General features: G+C 31.4%; 1 protein-coding gene across 1 annotated transcript; it reads left to right on the top strand.

Moving 5' to 3' along the window:
• Positions 1–71: 71 nt before the first annotated feature.
• LOC140433295 (hypoxia-inducible factor 1-alpha inhibitor-like) lies at positions 72–12,535 on the top strand. The gene is made up of 6 exons (XM_072521327.1): positions 72–677; positions 2,791–3,053; positions 4,933–5,227; positions 6,686–6,856; positions 7,795–7,995; positions 12,170–12,535. The coding sequence occupies exons 1-5, from the start codon at positions 558–560 to the stop codon at positions 7,948–7,950; spliced, it is 1,005 nt and encodes a 334-aa protein (XP_072377428.1). The 5' UTR covers positions 72–557; the 3' UTR covers positions 7,951–7,995; positions 12,170–12,535.
• The last annotated feature ends 5,175 nt before the right edge of the window (positions 12,536–17,710 follow it).

The following is a 17,710-nucleotide window of genomic DNA, read 5'->3' as shown; positions in this document are numbered from 1 at the left end:
TATGTAATGTATGCTATTGACATTAACGTCAAGTCAAGGCTGAAAATCTGGATGTGGGCATAATATAAAAGGGCTAATAATTTTATTTTTAAATTTGGGCGAAATAATTTTTAAAAATATCTGTGTGAATTGTTGTGTGAAAGTTAAAAATGTTATTCAAATTTTTAGTATTGTTTTAATGTCTTAATTTTAATTAGTTTCTGCCAAACGTCAAATTATGCACTTTCAGAGCATGGGCACAATGTTGTCACATTTATTAGTTGGTTATTTGTATACTAAAGTCTAAAATCGTGAATTTCAATTTCAATGTGTAATTCATTTTTCTGGAAAAGCCATGAAATTATATTTTTAACTGTTTATTGCTAAACAAATTGCAAACTTTGTTTACTTTGCAATTATATTGAACAGTATAATTGCCGACAAAGCAAGTTGATGTAGAAAATACAAATATAGTTTTGTTCATCTTGATGTAAAGTGTTTTAAGATTTTAATTATTTTATTAGGTATTTTAAAAGTTATAGTTTTCTAGTTTTTTCAATACGTTGGGGAAATCAATAATGGGAGAAAATCAACAAGAATGGAAATCCCAACAGCTAAGAAATTATGGTTTTGAGCTGGCGCAAATACCAAGATACCATTTTCAAGATCCCAACGTTGATGAGCTTATGAAGAAAAATGTAAGTAACAATAAATCCCAAGGAAATAATAAGTGAATTTAGAGTAGTGTGTTGCAATATGTAGATGTATTTCTATTATAATCATATTTAATCACTTTACAATATTTGTTTTTCTTCCATATTTGGAATTAATTTTCTCATCACTTGTATTCATATTTATGCCAAACCTTAGCAACGATGGTACTTACTAGTTTAGCAAGAGGCTAGGACATCTACGAAACTGAAATTTATATCTGCTTTACCAGACTAACTCTTCAGGAAAAATTACATTCCAACTAAATAGTGAAGAACTAAAAACTGCATACATTTGCAGAGATTGATACATTGCTTTTAATTTAAGTGGATCTTTTTTAGTTGATACAAATTCCATTTGCTGTTATAGTTGCAATCTTATTAATGATTTTTTTTTAAATGTCATCGAATATCTGTTTAAAATCTACCACAACCTAACTACTTGATTACCTATTTGGAAAATAATATAGAAGAAAATTGGGTGCTCCCTTGATATCCCCTTGGAAGCCCCAATAAATGTTTTCTTCTATAATATTTGCTCTAATATATGTCATCAATATTTATACCTTTGATAAGATGATAAAATTGGTAGAACTATTTAAAAGAAGATGATAGAAAAGACAAAATAATAGAATACTTATACTGAAAAAAGAATCATTATAAGAAAGGGATTCATCATATAAATAAATAGGTGTAAGAAAGATTCTATTTTTCCTTGCCTATGTAGAATATGGAATATTTATCAAACTATGACTATATATCATGACCCACTGTGACTGCTCATGAGTGAATATTGGATGGGTTTAAAAAATAAACATCACTATATAGAAATATTAACAAAACTAACTTCACAATGTTATATTATTTATCCTCCACCTTCTGGAATCCTTCTAAGTGTTGCCTTTTCGACTTAAGCACATGCTTCCATGGGTGTTTTTCTGTACACTGTCACTGAAGCAGTTTAATACTTTGTTTTTGTAATGGACTTCAATGCCACATTTGTTAAAATCTCTATTATCAAAATGTTGCATTAGTGCCATTTTCAGTGTTGGAAACATTATAAAGTTCCTACTTAGGTACTATGTCCAGACTACACAGAGATTGGTGGAGTGGAGTAACCTTGTGTTTTGCCCAATACTGTTGCACAAAGTTGTATGGATGTTACAGATGGCCGCAGTAGTGTGATAATGAAACCATTTACTCTCTGCTCAAAATTGGGTTGCTTTCTTCTCACTGGTTAATTTTTTTAGAACTTGAAAGTAAAATTCTTTGTTGATTGTCTCTTATCTATTAAGACACAACACCTTCACAGTCAAAAAAAAAAACAATCATCATACACACTAGAATGTAAGTTTGCATTTTATTTTAGGATCATTAACAATCAACCCAAAATCTCTTTTATAATTCTTGAAGCACACATTTTAGGAATTTTATGATAGATTTGTAGTTCACTCGCAATCAAAAGATGATCTTCTTTAATTGATAGTTTTAGATATTCAATATTTTCTACTTTTGTTTTCCTGCAAGGTCAACAAGGATGTAGATCACTGTTAACAGACTTGTTTTCACTTTTGAACACTTGAAGCATTCTTCATTTTCATTTCATTCTTTAAAGAACTTTTAGATCATTTGAATAATTTCACCTTCATTTTTTGTAAGTGGAAAGCAAAACTTAATGCTGTGGTGTATTGAGAGAAATTATTCAGATTTTTTATATGTGTTAGAAAGATTAATCAATATTAAATAAAGTCAAATAATATTTAATATTTAACTGGGTCAAGATTGTATAATATACATAAATATCTGTGTATATCAAATATACAAAATAATTTCAATCATGACAATTTTGGTCACAATATTGCAGTTTTGGAATTTACAGCAAATTTTATGTAGAATTACTGTAATTACAGAATTGACTTCCAATGCAGAGCTTAACATAAACCCACAGAAGTCCAAAACCATGAAATTTGCCAGAAAGATGTAGAGGTATTACATCCTCTAAGCCTAAATGGTGTAAAATCTAAATCTAAATCTGGTGTGAAAACATGTATTATTTTTATAATATACTAATATAGTAGTTTATAAATAAATAAACTTTTAGCAACCTGTGGTAATAACTGATTCAAAACTGGTCAAGTCAGCAGTGGAAAAATGGAACCTGGATTATTTAGAACAAAATTTAGGCAAATCTGGTCACACAGTCTTTGTATCAAATGATCACAGATTTAAGTATTTTGATGAGAAAAAGATATACAACAAAAACAATCCCAAAGGTATAGAATTTGATCCTCCTACAAGACGAGTTCAAATGAAAATCAATGAATTCATGAGAAAAATTCGGGACTGGAAAGAAGGTGACGAAAGGTAAGTGTATCCAAGAAATATTTTAATAATTTAGTTTTAGGAATGGAATTTTCTTTGGTTATATATTATTATTGTTATTGTAATAATCTAAAAGGTATAAAAACAGAATAAGTTCGCACAATAGTTAAAAAACCAGTAAAACTTGACAGTTTCACACATTCATGATATGTTTGTTGTTCATATAAATGTTTTAAAATTACTTCTATTTCAGTTTCCATTGTAGAAAATCGTGAAATGAACTCCGTTGCTATAGATCTTTATCTCAGTATATCCCGATCATGTAGACATTGAAAGTGTGTATGGCAATGTGAGTCTTGACATTTTAATGGAAACATTGATTAAATATTATCAAAAATCCCCTTAGTTGGCAGAAGCTATTTATAATTTTTATTCCTGCAGAAAGATATATCTGAGAGCTAACAATTATAAACTGATACATCCTAGATATAATAATGTATGACACCCAAAGGGATCAGTATTGAGTCCTCTGTTATTTAATATGTTTACTGCGGATTTGCATAAAGTTCTCACTAACATTTTTAGATTTCAAATAACACAATATGCTGATGATTTTCTTCTATATTCACAGGCCAAAATTTACGATAATTCTGTTCAAACCTTAGGATGAATTCAATGCTATGTTAATTCATGGTTCAATCAAAACAGGGTTTGAAATTGCTCTAAACAAATCTACTGTCTGTATTTTCACTGGACACAATATCCCAAAATAAAGAAGTTAATTGCTATGACTATGCATTTTCTTCATCCATTAAATATTTAGGAATTATTCTGGATCGTGAATTGACGTGCATATTGAATTACATATTGAGTTTATGATAGCAATATTTTTTTTAAAGCACTTTTATAGATGTGGGGAGCTGATGTTGAAAAACTTCCCTGCTTTTCTATCAATAATATATTAGATCTATAATTGATTATGGATGTATTCAAGTCTAATGAACTAATTAGTCAATTAATTTAAATATTTGATCAGGCTTCTAAATCATAAATGGAATCCCTATGCTGAAATAGAAGAGAAGATTCAAACAATCAGTTGTTGAATTGCAAAATATTTCAGTGTTGTGGCATACCCTGCATACTAGCTCGCTGAATCTTTTTCGATTATTGTACAGCCTCATCCTGGTTTTTTTGACCCCTTTTCAGTAGTTCTTCAGTAGATCTTCAGAAGTATAGCCTGTAAAAAGATTCAATTCTATAGTTTGCGGATGACTAAGGCTGCGTTTTTCTTCTTTCTTGTCTGATTGTTTGTTTGTTGTCCATTCTTGTCCCACGGAAAGCTAATGAATTAATGGTTACTCTCGACAGAGTCCGGCAAGCAGGGATAAGGCTAATGCAGCGTGGGGGTCGTCTTTATTGAGCTGTTCTTAGCACTCGGTGATCACAACTGATCATAGAGGGCCACTCTACCACGACAATATCTCACTTCTCTTGGAAGGGAATATATAGTGCAAGAGAGGCATTAGAAACTGTCATGATTTGTAATATTTTCCAAAATATGAGAATTTGTGTGCAATAGAAAGAATAATTTAATTTCGATTAATTTTCAACTGCATGCAATGATAATTTTCCTCAAGTATTTGCTGAAAATTTGATAGCAAATATTTGAAAAATTGTATCATACAATAAGTAAATATTCAAACTAAAACTATCAAATTTATCAATACTTTGAGTTATAGGTGTATATTTGTTGACATCTTAAAGCTACACAGTAATTCATAAATGTTAATTTAACACTTCTGATTTTTACACAAAAGCTTTTCCTCAGTTTGATTTTCTGTGATTTGTATGCTATACTAAGATATTTAATTACAGGTGTCTATACAGCGAAAAATAATTTTGATAACATATTACCTTCTAGATTATATCTTCAGCAATCTTTGAACTCTACAGTGGGTCCTAACATCGTAGAAGATTATTTAAAGTTTGATTGGCACTTTGTTGTCCAGAAAAAGACTACACACCATTGGGGAGAACTGACTTCTAATGTACTATTTGTTTCCCAAGAAGGAAACGTCACACCTTGTCATTATGATGAACAACAGAACCTGTTTGCTCAAATTAGTGGGTTTAAAAGGTGTATTCTCTTTCCACCCGATCAATTTGAGTGTCTGTACCCTCATCCTGTTTATCATCCACATGATAGACAGAGTATGGTAAGTATAGCTTTTAGCTTTTATGAAGTTTATCTTAAATTAAAACAAAATCTTATAAATAATTATTTTCCGGACTGCCTTTTTTTTGACGACTCATATGTTGGTACATCTCAATGTTTCGCCATCCTTGCAGGTTGCTTTTTTAGTAGCCAATTTGTGTTTATATCAAACGTAAGGAAATCAAAGCAGGTCAGAACTTTAGCGTATATTGCAGGCAGAAATTACAATAGGAAAAGGCTCAATTTGGGTTGTAGGAAGAAGAAGTACATCCAAGCCGATATATTACTATAAGACTATAAGATATAAGACTAATCTTTCAATCTAGCTACATCTAGGCTCTGCAGCCTAGGGCCTTGGGTGGTACATTTGTATTGCTATATATTTTTTTAAATTTCATTTTGAATATATTTTGGTTGCTAGTTGTTTATTTCAAATCAATCTAGAAGTTATATTTAGGTTTATCATTTATCTTGGTGTCTCAGGGACTCTTATATCACCTGGTGAATGATATACATTTTTATTGATAAAGATGTATACATGCTCACTTTTAAACTGATCAGTTTGGTTTATAATGTGGTTTTTTTGTTATCTCACCTTACCCCATGGAGCTATAACCCTTGAAGGGGTTTGTCATCACGACATTTAAATTCTTCCCAATTTCCTTAGATCATCCTGCTTAACGATTACGGCTTCTTAACTAGAGGGAAAACCACATAAACTCAACATCATACAAGTTTATGCATCAAAAACAACTTCAGACGACACAAATGTTGAAGAATTCTACCAAAAATTAGACATCAGACATCTATTAAGAACATCCCAAATAAGGAATTAAACTTAATTTGTGTCGGCAACACCACATAGCATGATGATTTAAAGAATATACCTGGAAAATTCGGCATAGGTGAAACGAATTAGGAGGCCGTTTAATTGATTTTGCTATTACTAACAAATATTTTACCATCAACACCTGATTGAAGCACCAAATACCTAGACTCTATTTGGAAAAGTCCTGTTGATAGACCGAGAAACCAAATATATGACATTTTAACTAATATTCGCTTGAGATCATAAGTCCAAACGATCAGATCATCTCCGGGGCGATATACAAGTATCAGACCAGTTTCATCTCATATGTAACATAAAGCTCAAACTTTAAGAATACAACAAACGTTAAAATACAAGGAAGCTAGAAATGAGAAATAAGACATTCAAGTGGTAGAAAAATTTGTGCTCTCTATTCTCAATGGTACATCCCAAGAAATATGAGAAGCTGTCAAGCATTGTGTAACATCTCCAATAAACCCTTTAAAGACAAATAATTCTATGAAGCGAAAACCCTGGATAACAGATGAAACATAATTAGGAGCGAGAAATACATTTTCGATCGAGTTCAATTTCGTATCTAATTTGTATCATATTTTAATACAATTAAAATTTACTAAAAAATTATTTCAGATTGACTTCGACCACCCAGATTACACGAAATATCCGAAATTTAAAAACGTAAAGGGCTGTGAAACTATTTTAGGACCAGGAGATGTACTGTATATTCCTATTTGTTGGTGGCATCACATAGAATCCTTATTGAATGGTGGAGCAACGATAACTGTCAATTTTTGGTACAAGGTAAGTTTTGAATTGTAAGACTTTTGCACGCAAGTTTAAGGATTTTTACTTGTACGTTATCACCTACTATTAGCTATATTGATTAATTCTCTTCTCAGTCATTCTTTGCACTTGGATATAGTGGTTGTTGGTTTAAAATGTCTAAAATATCATTATAAGTCAGGCAAATAGGATTACGTTGTAGGGAGAATTGCTTGTTTTTATTCCAAGACCACTAAACAAAATAGTGATATTAAAGAAGCAATCCTTAACTCTCTAGGTACATATCATACTGTTAACAGGTTTAGATTGTGAGATATTAGTTCTCACACAATCGACAACAATAAAGTCACTCAACTATATTCGTTGTCTCCATCACTGTATTATATTTGGATATTGTACCATGTTTTATTATTGTATATATTAAACTTGATCATTATTTTTTCATGTTACATATCTTACCTGTGTCGTCATATTTGTAAATCCATCATTCCAACACATTTAGAGATCGTTGCTAATAAAATTGTTTCTATGGGATGGGACGGTTAACCACACGCCCAATAATCAACTTAGAGAACCAGGGGTTTTCTGTTGGATTCTAGCTCCCCTAGGTGGAATCGCATTTTGTCAATTCCAGTTCTTGCAGTTATTCCACTAATACTTGCCCGTCAGTTCCTCGTTTAGTATCTAACAGGGTGTACTATGTGAAGGTGAGCTTAATATTTGAGTAGAAGAGGTTGTGACAATAACTTTCATAGCTCTCTTACCCTACTTATTGATAACTATAAAAACATCAATATTGGAATATCTCAAATTCATATGTTAAAAAGATACAAATATATATCATATTCTGATCATTTGAAATGAATAGGCACTGTGCGAAGAAAAATACTGCTATTGACATTTATTTGTTACAATTTTCAAAGTTTTTACAACATAATGAGCTTGATTATTTTTAGGGTGGACCGACAAATTTGGAGTACCCCTTGCAAGATCACCAGAAAGTATCGATCATGAGAAATGTGGAAAAAATGTTACTTGAAGTATTACAGGATCCCAATGAAGTGGGTCCTTTGTTGAGGACTATGGTATTAGGAAGATACACAGATCCTTAAAAGGGAGTGTGCTCTTCTGTGAAGTGGTTCTAGTCTTTATACAAAGTAAGTTCCATATCATTTTAAATGAACTTCTAGTAGTAAGCCACCAACTTTATTAAATAATTAGAGTCTGTATTATTGACATTTCTTTCTAGTGTGGTCATTTTTCAGCTTAAGAAATCTGTGGTTTAAATCTTATCTACCAGTTAAATGTTATGTACACTACTAACTACATATACACCTACATTATCTTGACAGATGCAACAATTACCAACTAACACAAACTCAGGTAGTGCGTTGGAGTTAAGGTCGTGGCATATTATCGTGCACGTTGCGTTTCCAACACATAGCGTTTAGTTTCCGAAAAATATAATTTAAATGATTTTAAATATGAACAACGCACACTGTCCGGAACATAGCGTTTCAGACACTTAACGTTTCCGTTCAGTATATTCGAAAACAATATTTTACTGATGCCGACGGCTACGTAACGAGTCTTAACCGGTTGGTAAGGATAATGTGAATTAGATGTCCGTCGTTTTCCCCTTGTTGTTTATTTAGGTATTTGTTTGATTTTGATACAGAGTATTTAAAAAAATAATTTTCGAGGGTATTTTGTCATTTATGCATGTGTTTTTATTGCTTTGTGACAATTAATTACGGAAGTGATAAACAATTAGGACTTTTGTACGGAAGTGATACCTCTTCTTTAAAAAAAAATACTTTTTGGTTTGATATGTATGGCTTCGTTAAATGTAGTATTTTGTTTTTTAACTGAAGGCGAAATTAAATTTAAAACATATTTAAACTGAATCCTATTCATTCTAAAATAATTGTTAAACCTATTAATTATTATTAAATTCCTAATTGTTTATCACTTCCGTGATTAATTGTCACAAAGCAATAAAAACACATGCATAAATGACAAAATAGCCTCGAAAATTATTTTTTTAAATACTCTGTATCAAAATCAAACAAAGACCTAAATAATCAATAAGGGGAAAACGACGGACATCTAATTAACATTATTCTTACAAACCGGTTACGTAGCCCTCGGCATCAGTAAAATATTGTTTTCGAATATACTGAACGGAAACGTTAAGTGTCTGAAACGCTATGTTCCGGACAGTGTGCGTTGTTCATATTTAAAACCATTTAAATTATATTTTTCGGAAACGCTATGTGCTGGAAACGCAACGTGCACGATAATATGCCACGACCTTTACACATATCTTATTTACACAATTAACATCAAAAAAAGAACCTATATCAATTTGATCACTCTCATAGAACGCGTTTTCAATTTTTTTACACTGTCATAACATATATGTTGTTCATTGACTATTTTGACGAATTCTTTATTTCTGAATCTTCTAAAGGAATAGTTGCGATGTGCCCAGTACAACTGAAGAAACAAGCAAGCGATCATTGTCAAACATCCACACAGTAGAATCTTGTTTGCTTTCGAGTTCATACGAATATACCCAAGTTTCTTCTTTAAAATGTAGTGTACGGATTTTATATGTCCTTGGTAGAATTTTTTCAGCATGTAGGTGAACAGTAAAAGGAGCCTTTTGGTTACTACACTACTCGATTATCAACTTCATGAAAGTACTAACTAAAGGTTACAAGCGTCGTACGAGCTTTCAGTGAAATTCATATATCAGAGTACTAATATCAAATTGTAATTCTTTTTATATCGCCATAAGCACACTTTGTCGATGACTAGATAAATCTCACTAAATAAAGTTGTCTACAATGATCTGCAGTCAGAAGAAAATCAATAATGGTAGGTAGATGAGACGTTAAATTTTGATCCTTTAAACTTTTTAGTACAGTATCCGATGAAACCACTGAACCATGAATGTCTGTTAATCTTCTGGTCAGAGCTGTAGCAGTAAATTTTTGTTTTCGTTAAACTTGAAAAGAAAATGATATTCAAAAACCATTGTGACATATTCTATGCAGGTAATTTCGAGTAGAAACCGTTTTTCTGAAATGCTTAGATGTATCAGACACTCTTGTTGAGGTATATGTATCCAGTTGAGTGCCTGTTCTTCGGGTGTCATTTTCTCTAATATAAGCTAAAATCTCTAAAATAGTTTCTCTACCTAGTGCGCTATCGAGGCTGTACTCTGGAAAGCTGGATGTTTTGTACTTACTTAACAAAGCAAGAATAATGGAAATGCTCCTTTTACAGAATAATGGAAAAGTAGACGACTCCTCAAATTAGAGGCATAATTTTCTTCTTCCTCTTTATAAGCAATTCTGCTTGTTCATTGCCGGATTAATACCTCTATGGAAGGTTGTCACTCCATCTTTTGCGGGATCGTCCGCTACCTCTTCTGCCGATTGGTGACTTATCTCTTGCTATTTTGACCACACGGGTCTCCTCCATTCTTCTTATGTGGTTATTCCATTCTTTTTTTCTATATTGTGTCCATTCATTTATACACTGTACGTTACATTTTCTTATAATGTCTTCACTTCTCTTTCGATCTCTCAGCGTATTTCCTGTAATTCTTCTTAGTACTCTCATCTCTGCCGTTTCCAGTGGCCTTTGCGTTATGGCTGTGTCGGGTCTTGTTTCTGAGTTTGTCATTATTGGTTTTATACATTCTTGATTTCATCTCAGTGTTAATATGTCTGTTTAGCCATATAGTGTTCTGCCAGTCTATTTGCTTTTTGTACTTGATCTCTCACTTCTTTGTTCAGGTCTCCATAGCTAGACAGTGTAATTCCCAGGTATTTTATTTCCATTACTTGTTCAATACTGATGCCATCAATTTCTATTTTACATCTGGTTGGTTCTTTGCTGACTACTATTGTTTTAGTTTTCTGAGATGAGATTGTCATATTAAATTCTTTTGCTCTTACGTTAAATCTTCATTTTGGGCTATCAATATTGCGTCGTCTGCGTAACAGAGTATTTTTTCTTCTTTTTTTACAATTCTGTATCCTCTTCCTTTGTTATGGCTTTTCATGATTTCATCATGATTAAAATGAATATCATAGGGGTCAATGGATCCCGCTGTCTTATTCCGCTGCCTATTTCTATAGGTTCTGTAAGTTGTCCATCTATTCTGACTTCCATTTTGTTGTTTTGGTAGATGTTTTCGATAGTTTTTATAATTTTTAGGGGAGCTTCTCTATTATACAGAAGATGGATTACATCTTTGGGTCTTACTCTGTCAAACGCTTTCTCTAGGTCAATCAGACACAGAAATGCTGGTCTATTATACTCTAGTGATTTCTCAGTAATTTGCTTTATAACGAATATTGCATCTGTACACGATATTCCACTACGAAAACCCTGTTGTTCATCTGCTAAACTTATCCTCTGAGTTATTAGCACTTGTAAAATTTTAGTTGTAAGTTTTAGCGTAGTATTTAACAAGTTTATACCTCTGTAGTTTTCTGGCTGTTTTTGTCTCCTTTTTGAATAGTAGAATTAGTTCGCTCGTTCTCCATTCTTCCCGTATTGTGTGTTTTATAATTTTATTCATTAATGTTGTTAATTGTTCTGTCATTGCTGCTCCACAATATTTCAGTAACCCGTTTGGTATCTCGTCTTTACCTGCTGCTTTTCTGCTCTTCAGGTTTTCAAGTATTTTCCGAACTTCCTGTACATTTATATTAAGTTCTTGATTTGTGGTAATTTCTGGTGTTTCTGGTTCTAGCGTCGTTTGTTCTTTCTGTTCATATAGCTTTTTTAGGTAGTCAATCCACGTATCCTTTTCTATGTGTTTTGGTTCTATTAGTTCCTTTACCTCCGTTCTTTGACCTCTTATGAAGCGCCATATTTCCTTTTGCAGACCGTAAAAAAAGCATGCTCTATTTTTTTCGAAAAGCGTTCCCAGTGATAATTTTTTATTTTTGTTACAAGTGCATGTGTTTCGTTTCTAATTGTCTTGTAATTATGGTATATTATATAGAGGCATAATAAATTCACATAACCTGAAAAATTGAGATATGAGTATGAATTCCCAGGATAAGCTGCTCGATGCTTTCCTTTCCCTTACTGCATTACCAGTTAAAAATTACTTAAAATATTAACAAAAAATCTACGGTGAAATAAAATGGTGTTGAGTTTGATAGCTCAGTGGTCTATCACATCGAAGTGTGTAAGATATGAGTCAATATAGAGAAGATTCAAGAATAAAAATTTTTGTATACTCTTTAAATGCAACAAGAAAATAATTTGAGATCTATATTAATAGTTATTTTGTATTTTTAGGAAGTCTGTCATCTATAAGAATTACAAGAAGTGATTTTTACCTTAATCGATATCACGGAAAATAAAAATATTTGATAGGTATAACAGGCAAGAAAATATTAATATGAAACTCAAACTATAGCGATTTTATCGATATCAAATACGAAATGCAGAACATTAACTCAGAAGCGAATGATAAAATTCATCAAAATTATATAACCCAGTACAAACTGCTAAAAAAATAGTGAAGAGATGAGCTGCATATATGGTTTACATAATGGAACTACAGGGTGGTATATATATATATATATATAAACTAAGGTACACTCGAAGAGAGTTTTTCGGTCAAAGTGGAGAAATAAAAGGCAAAGAAGGTGGCTACTTCATCTATTTATTGAAGACGTTTCGCTTTCAGCTCAGAAAGCATCATCAGTTCATCTAAAAAGAACAATATGAAACCAAACATCCATAGAGAAGTTACAATAAAAGTGTATTACCTTACAAAGACATGTAGCAGTCAATGATGTTAAAAATATGAAAAAGCTTACGAAACTGGACATTTAGAGTTAAAGTTGTATAAATCAATTAATTGAAACTAGGTATAGTTTGCAATTTAACAAAATTAGCACAGCAAAAGAACATGTGATAAACATACATGTATATAAAAAAGTTATTATAAAAACTTAAGTTAAAAACGTTAAGCTTTATTTTAAAGTGTAAAGAACTAGAAAGATCATGAGAATGCACTTCCAACAATTTATTTAATCAATTAGATTTTAATTTTAACTTTAGGTAACATTAGAAGTTATTTAAGATTAATATAGTAATAAAGATAAAATGAAGTTACCAGTCTTAAGCTTACTGAATCTCGCAGGTAAATGAATTTACAGGTTTAACACCCACGCACACAACGTGAATAGATATGGCCTTGAGGTCAAAATGACAAAAACAGCAAGGCAAACTACCAACCTCTATATAATAGGGTGGTATATTCAAAGAATGTGATAAATTTGGTTGACAACTTGTCGTTAAAAAACCAAACAATGAAAGGAAAAGGTGGTTAAGATCACCATTTACCCTACAGTGGTTGATTTGTCAACAAAGAACAAAGCATGCGAAGTCAATCCAAAATATCATATATTATAATATTATGACGTCACTGGTTAGCCAGCCAACGGGTGAAGATTAATACAACTTCCACAGTCCAAAGGTTCAAAACATTTGGGACCGTAATGAAAAAGATTCTATGAATCAATTTCAGTTTTAAAATTTTATCAAACAAGTTCATCAAAAGGAACAATTACTTAGTTATGTAAAAGTGATATTGACAAATAGTTAATAAAATGTAAGTTGATAAATCTAAGTTAAGGAAAGAATAATTTATTGTATTCTATTTTTATTTATATTTATTATATGAAAATGTGATAAAAAAACCCATTGTGGGACAAAATTTAATTAAACAACATATCAAGCCTAATTCTGCAAAATTAATGCATGATAAATTTGGCTCAAATTACTAATGTCGGTTCTCTTATTAAGGGTATTTGGAAGGGTATCTGACCTTTTGGGTCTTTTAGATTTTCCAAATCCCTTTTATTAAACGGTATGTTGACGACATTACTAGCCTTACCTCCAGACAAGATTCAGGCCACCTTGTCTTTATTCAATGAGTTTGATCCTCATTTACAGTTCACTGTTGAACTTGAGGACTCTAACACAAATAGTATTCCCTTCTTAGACATGCGTGTCATTAGAATGGGAGATAACACCCTAACTACAAGTTGGTACAGGAAACCAATGGCCTCTAATAGGTTTCTCAACTACCACTCTTGTCATCCCTTTAAATATAAATTAAACCTTATTAAAGCTTTAAGCTGCAGGCTAAATAGACTGACACATCCGATTAATCGAAGGGAATCCCTTCAATTACTTAAGAATATTCTGATTGAGAATTCCTATCCATCCTCCCTTATTAATAAATACCTTTTCGTTCAAAGCTATGGTTCTTCTTTAAATGACATACCCAATGGTGACCAACTTAGAATAATATCAAATAATTCAATTAACAACACTGTTCTGCCTAATACTGTACTTGGGAATCCAACTACCCATTACTCATCGTTACCTTATTTTCCTCAAGTTACTGAGAAACTCGTTAAACTGTACAAACATAACGTACCGGTTAAAATTGCAATTAAGAATGCTAAGATTGTCAGGAATTTGTTTTCTAAAACTAAAACACCTCTGTCCCTTCTGGAACAAGTTAATGTAATATATCATATACCTTGTGCTGAGTGTGACTCATGTTACATCGGTCAGACAGGGAGATCACTGAGAGGGCGTCTTACGACACACCGCAGTGATATTAATTTATCTAAGCATACTTGTGCTCTTGCCCAACATGCTATTAACACTAAGCACGAAGTAAACTTTAATGAAGTTAAAATTCTTGGCACTGAACGCAATCTCGTTAAAAGACAGTTTTTAGAAATGTGTTCAATATTAAAACATCCAAATACCCTTAATAAGAGAACCGACATTAGTAATTTGAGCCAAATTTATCATGCATTAATTTTGCAGAATTAGGCTTGATATGTTGTTAGGCTTGTTAAGTTTTGTCCCACAATGGGTTTTTTTATCACATTTTCATATAATAAATATAAATAAAAATAAAATATAATAAATTATTCTTTCCTTAACTTAGATTTATCAACTTACATTTTATTAACTATTTGTCAATATCACTTTTACATAATTAAGTAATTGTTCCTTTTGATGAACTTGTTTGATAAAATTTTAAAACTGAAATTGATTCATAGAATCTTTTTCATTACGGTCCCAAATGTTTTGAACCTTTGGACTGTGGAAGTTGTATTAATCTTCACCTGTTGGCTGGCTAACCAGTGACGTCATAATATTATAATATATGATATTTTGTATTGACCTCGCATGCTTTGTTCTTTGTTGACAAATCAACCACTGTAGGGTAAATGGTGATCTTAACCATCTTTTCCTTTCATTGTTTGGTTTTTTAACGACAAGTTGTCAACCAAATTTATCACATTCTTTGAATATAACGCCCTATTATATAGAGGTTGGTAGTTTGCCTTGCTGTTTTTGTCATTTTGACCTCAAGGCCATATCTATTCACGTTGTGTGCGTGGGTGTTAAACCTGTAAATTCATTTACCTGCGAGATTCAGTAAGCTTAAGACTGGTAACTTCATTTTATCTTTATTACTATATTAATCTTAAATAACTTCTAATGTTACCTAAAGTTAAAATTAAAATCTAATTGATTAAATAAATTATTGGAAGTGCATTCTCATGATCTTTCTAGTTCTTTACACTTTAAAATAAACCTTAATGTTTTTTACTTAAGTTTTTATAATAACTTTTTTATATACATGTATGTTTATCACATGTTCTTTTGCTGTGCTAATTTTGTTAAATTGCAAACTATACCTAGTTTCAATTAATTGTTTTATACAACTTTAACTCTAAATGTCCAGTTTCGTAAGCTTTTTCATATTTTTAACATCATTGACTGCTACATGTCTTTGTAAGGTAATACACTTTTATTGTAACTTCTCTATGGATGTTTGGTTTCATATTGTTCTTTTTAGATGAACTGATGATGCTTTCTGAGCTGAAAGCGAAACGTCTTCGATAAATAGAAAAACCCACCTAGGTTAGGTTATTCCTAGCATCGTGTGAGCATGAATACAAGTGAAACACAATCCACGCATGTTGTAGTAGCAAGTCTATGGACACATGAGTGTAAAATAATATTTAAATCCACTACAGTTTATTGTAGAATGAAAATTAATATTGCCCCAACAACTTACATGAAGTAGTCATGTATAACTTTTATTGTTTATTTTTTAAACGATTCCATCAATTACGATTAATTAACAAAGAATACTTAATTGAGGAATTGGTATGTGAGAACAGCGTGAGCTAAATAAACATCGCACTCCAGTAGACATACGTATAGTATAACCGGTATTCCCCCTCTATTAGTGCATGATTTCCCTAAAAAGAGTAGGCGGTGCTTATCTATACAGCAGGTTTATTAGGTTTTAAGCTGTGGTGGTTAAATGTTGCTAACAAATAATTAACATAGTAAACGTTTATATTCCAGAAGAAAAGATTGCTATAAAGTGTAAACCACCCAAGAACATTTTCTGGACGATCATTTTAAACGTATGGAATTTTGTGAAACTATAATGGAGAAATCGAATGAGAACAATAACTTTTTAAGAAATGTTTTGTTTTCCGATGAATCTTCATTCACAATCCGTAAACGCCATAACCCATCTGTCGTCCGCTATTGGTCTAAGGGAAATAAACATTTTTTGAGTATTGCTGCGAAAACAATACCCAAAAAAATTAAATGCGTGGACCGGATTTGATAACGATAACATAATTGGTTCATTTTTTATTACGGGAAATCTGAATAGACGTAAGTCTCTAGATTTATTGCGCAATCAGATTATTCCAGCAGTTCGAAACCTTGCGACTCAACTCATCAAAATTAATGATGTTAGAATTCTCTGTAGAGAACGTAACCTTAATAAGAGACAATTTATGGAGATGTGTCATATTTTGAAACAACCTAATGCATTAAATAAGAGAACTGATATCAGCAACTTAAGCCAAATTTACCATGCACTAATACTACAAAATTGATTCTTCCGTATTCTACTTTTAATTATTGTTTTCTTCTTCAACTTCTTTTATTATATCATAACATTTATGTTGACATCTATAAAACTTTTCCTTCAATCTCACCAGCTGATTGTCATTTCTGACAGTCGAGCTTTCAAATACTTCATTTTCATGATATGATCATAACAGTCAAGAACCCTAGCCGTGCCGTTGTTTATATAACAATTCAAAATTGACAATTATATTTTTTGATAGATCAATCAATCAATATTTTCAAAAGTGAAATTTAAAACAAATTAGTTAAATTGGGAATCTTCCAGCGTTCTGTGTTTCTATATTTTTTGCTGTTATATTTATTATATTAATTTTTTGATGTTTCTTTGCAATAACAACATTGTAATGCTACAGATCTTTTAAAGGTAAGATCATTTACTTAATTGTTTTTTCATATTAGATGTATCGCTAATAACACTCTTTTAGATAAACTGATGATGCTTATTGAACAATAGGCGAAACGTCTTCAATAAAGATAAAGTAGCACAACTCTTGTCTTTTTTATCTCCAAATTGACCGAAAACATCCCATTCACTTACGAGTGCACATTTTTATATATATATATATATATATATATATATATATATATATATATATATATATATATATATATATATATACATGACAGCTAAGAAAAAGCTAACAATTATATGTATTAGTATGATAAACGCAACGACCGCTATTTTACGATCCTTTAGACCACTGAATATGCCCTCAGGAAGATGTACACGCGCTATTATATCTTTGCTGTGAATATATTATAGAACTAAAAAATATTGCATATTATAAACTATCTTAAATATTTTTTAGCAGTTTGTAATTAACTTATTAACAAGAA

Source organism: Diabrotica undecimpunctata, chromosome 2, assembly GCF_040954645.1.
Source record: "Diabrotica undecimpunctata isolate CICGRU chromosome 2, icDiaUnde3, whole genome shotgun sequence".
Taxonomy (NCBI): Eukaryota; Metazoa; Arthropoda; class Insecta; order Coleoptera; family Chrysomelidae; genus Diabrotica; species Diabrotica undecimpunctata.
The sequence above is the reverse complement of the archived record's forward strand: the minus strand, read 5'-3'. Positions and strand labels throughout refer to the sequence as shown.

What these genes read in the sequence shown, in the direction of transcription:
- LOC140433295 (XM_072521327.1), top strand. Translation starts at nt 558, where the DNA reads ATGGGAGAAAATCAACAAGAATGGAAATCCCAACAGCTAAGAAATTAT. An exon ending in CACATGATAGACAGAGTATG is followed by an intron (nt 5,228 to 6,685) that starts GTAAGTATAGCT and finishes AAATTATTTCAG; the next exon opens with ATTGACTTCGACCACCCAGA. An exon ending in CTGTCAATTTTTGGTACAAG is followed by an intron (nt 6,857 to 7,794) that starts GTAAGTTTTGAA and finishes GATTATTTTTAG; the next exon opens with GGTGGACCGACAAATTTGGA.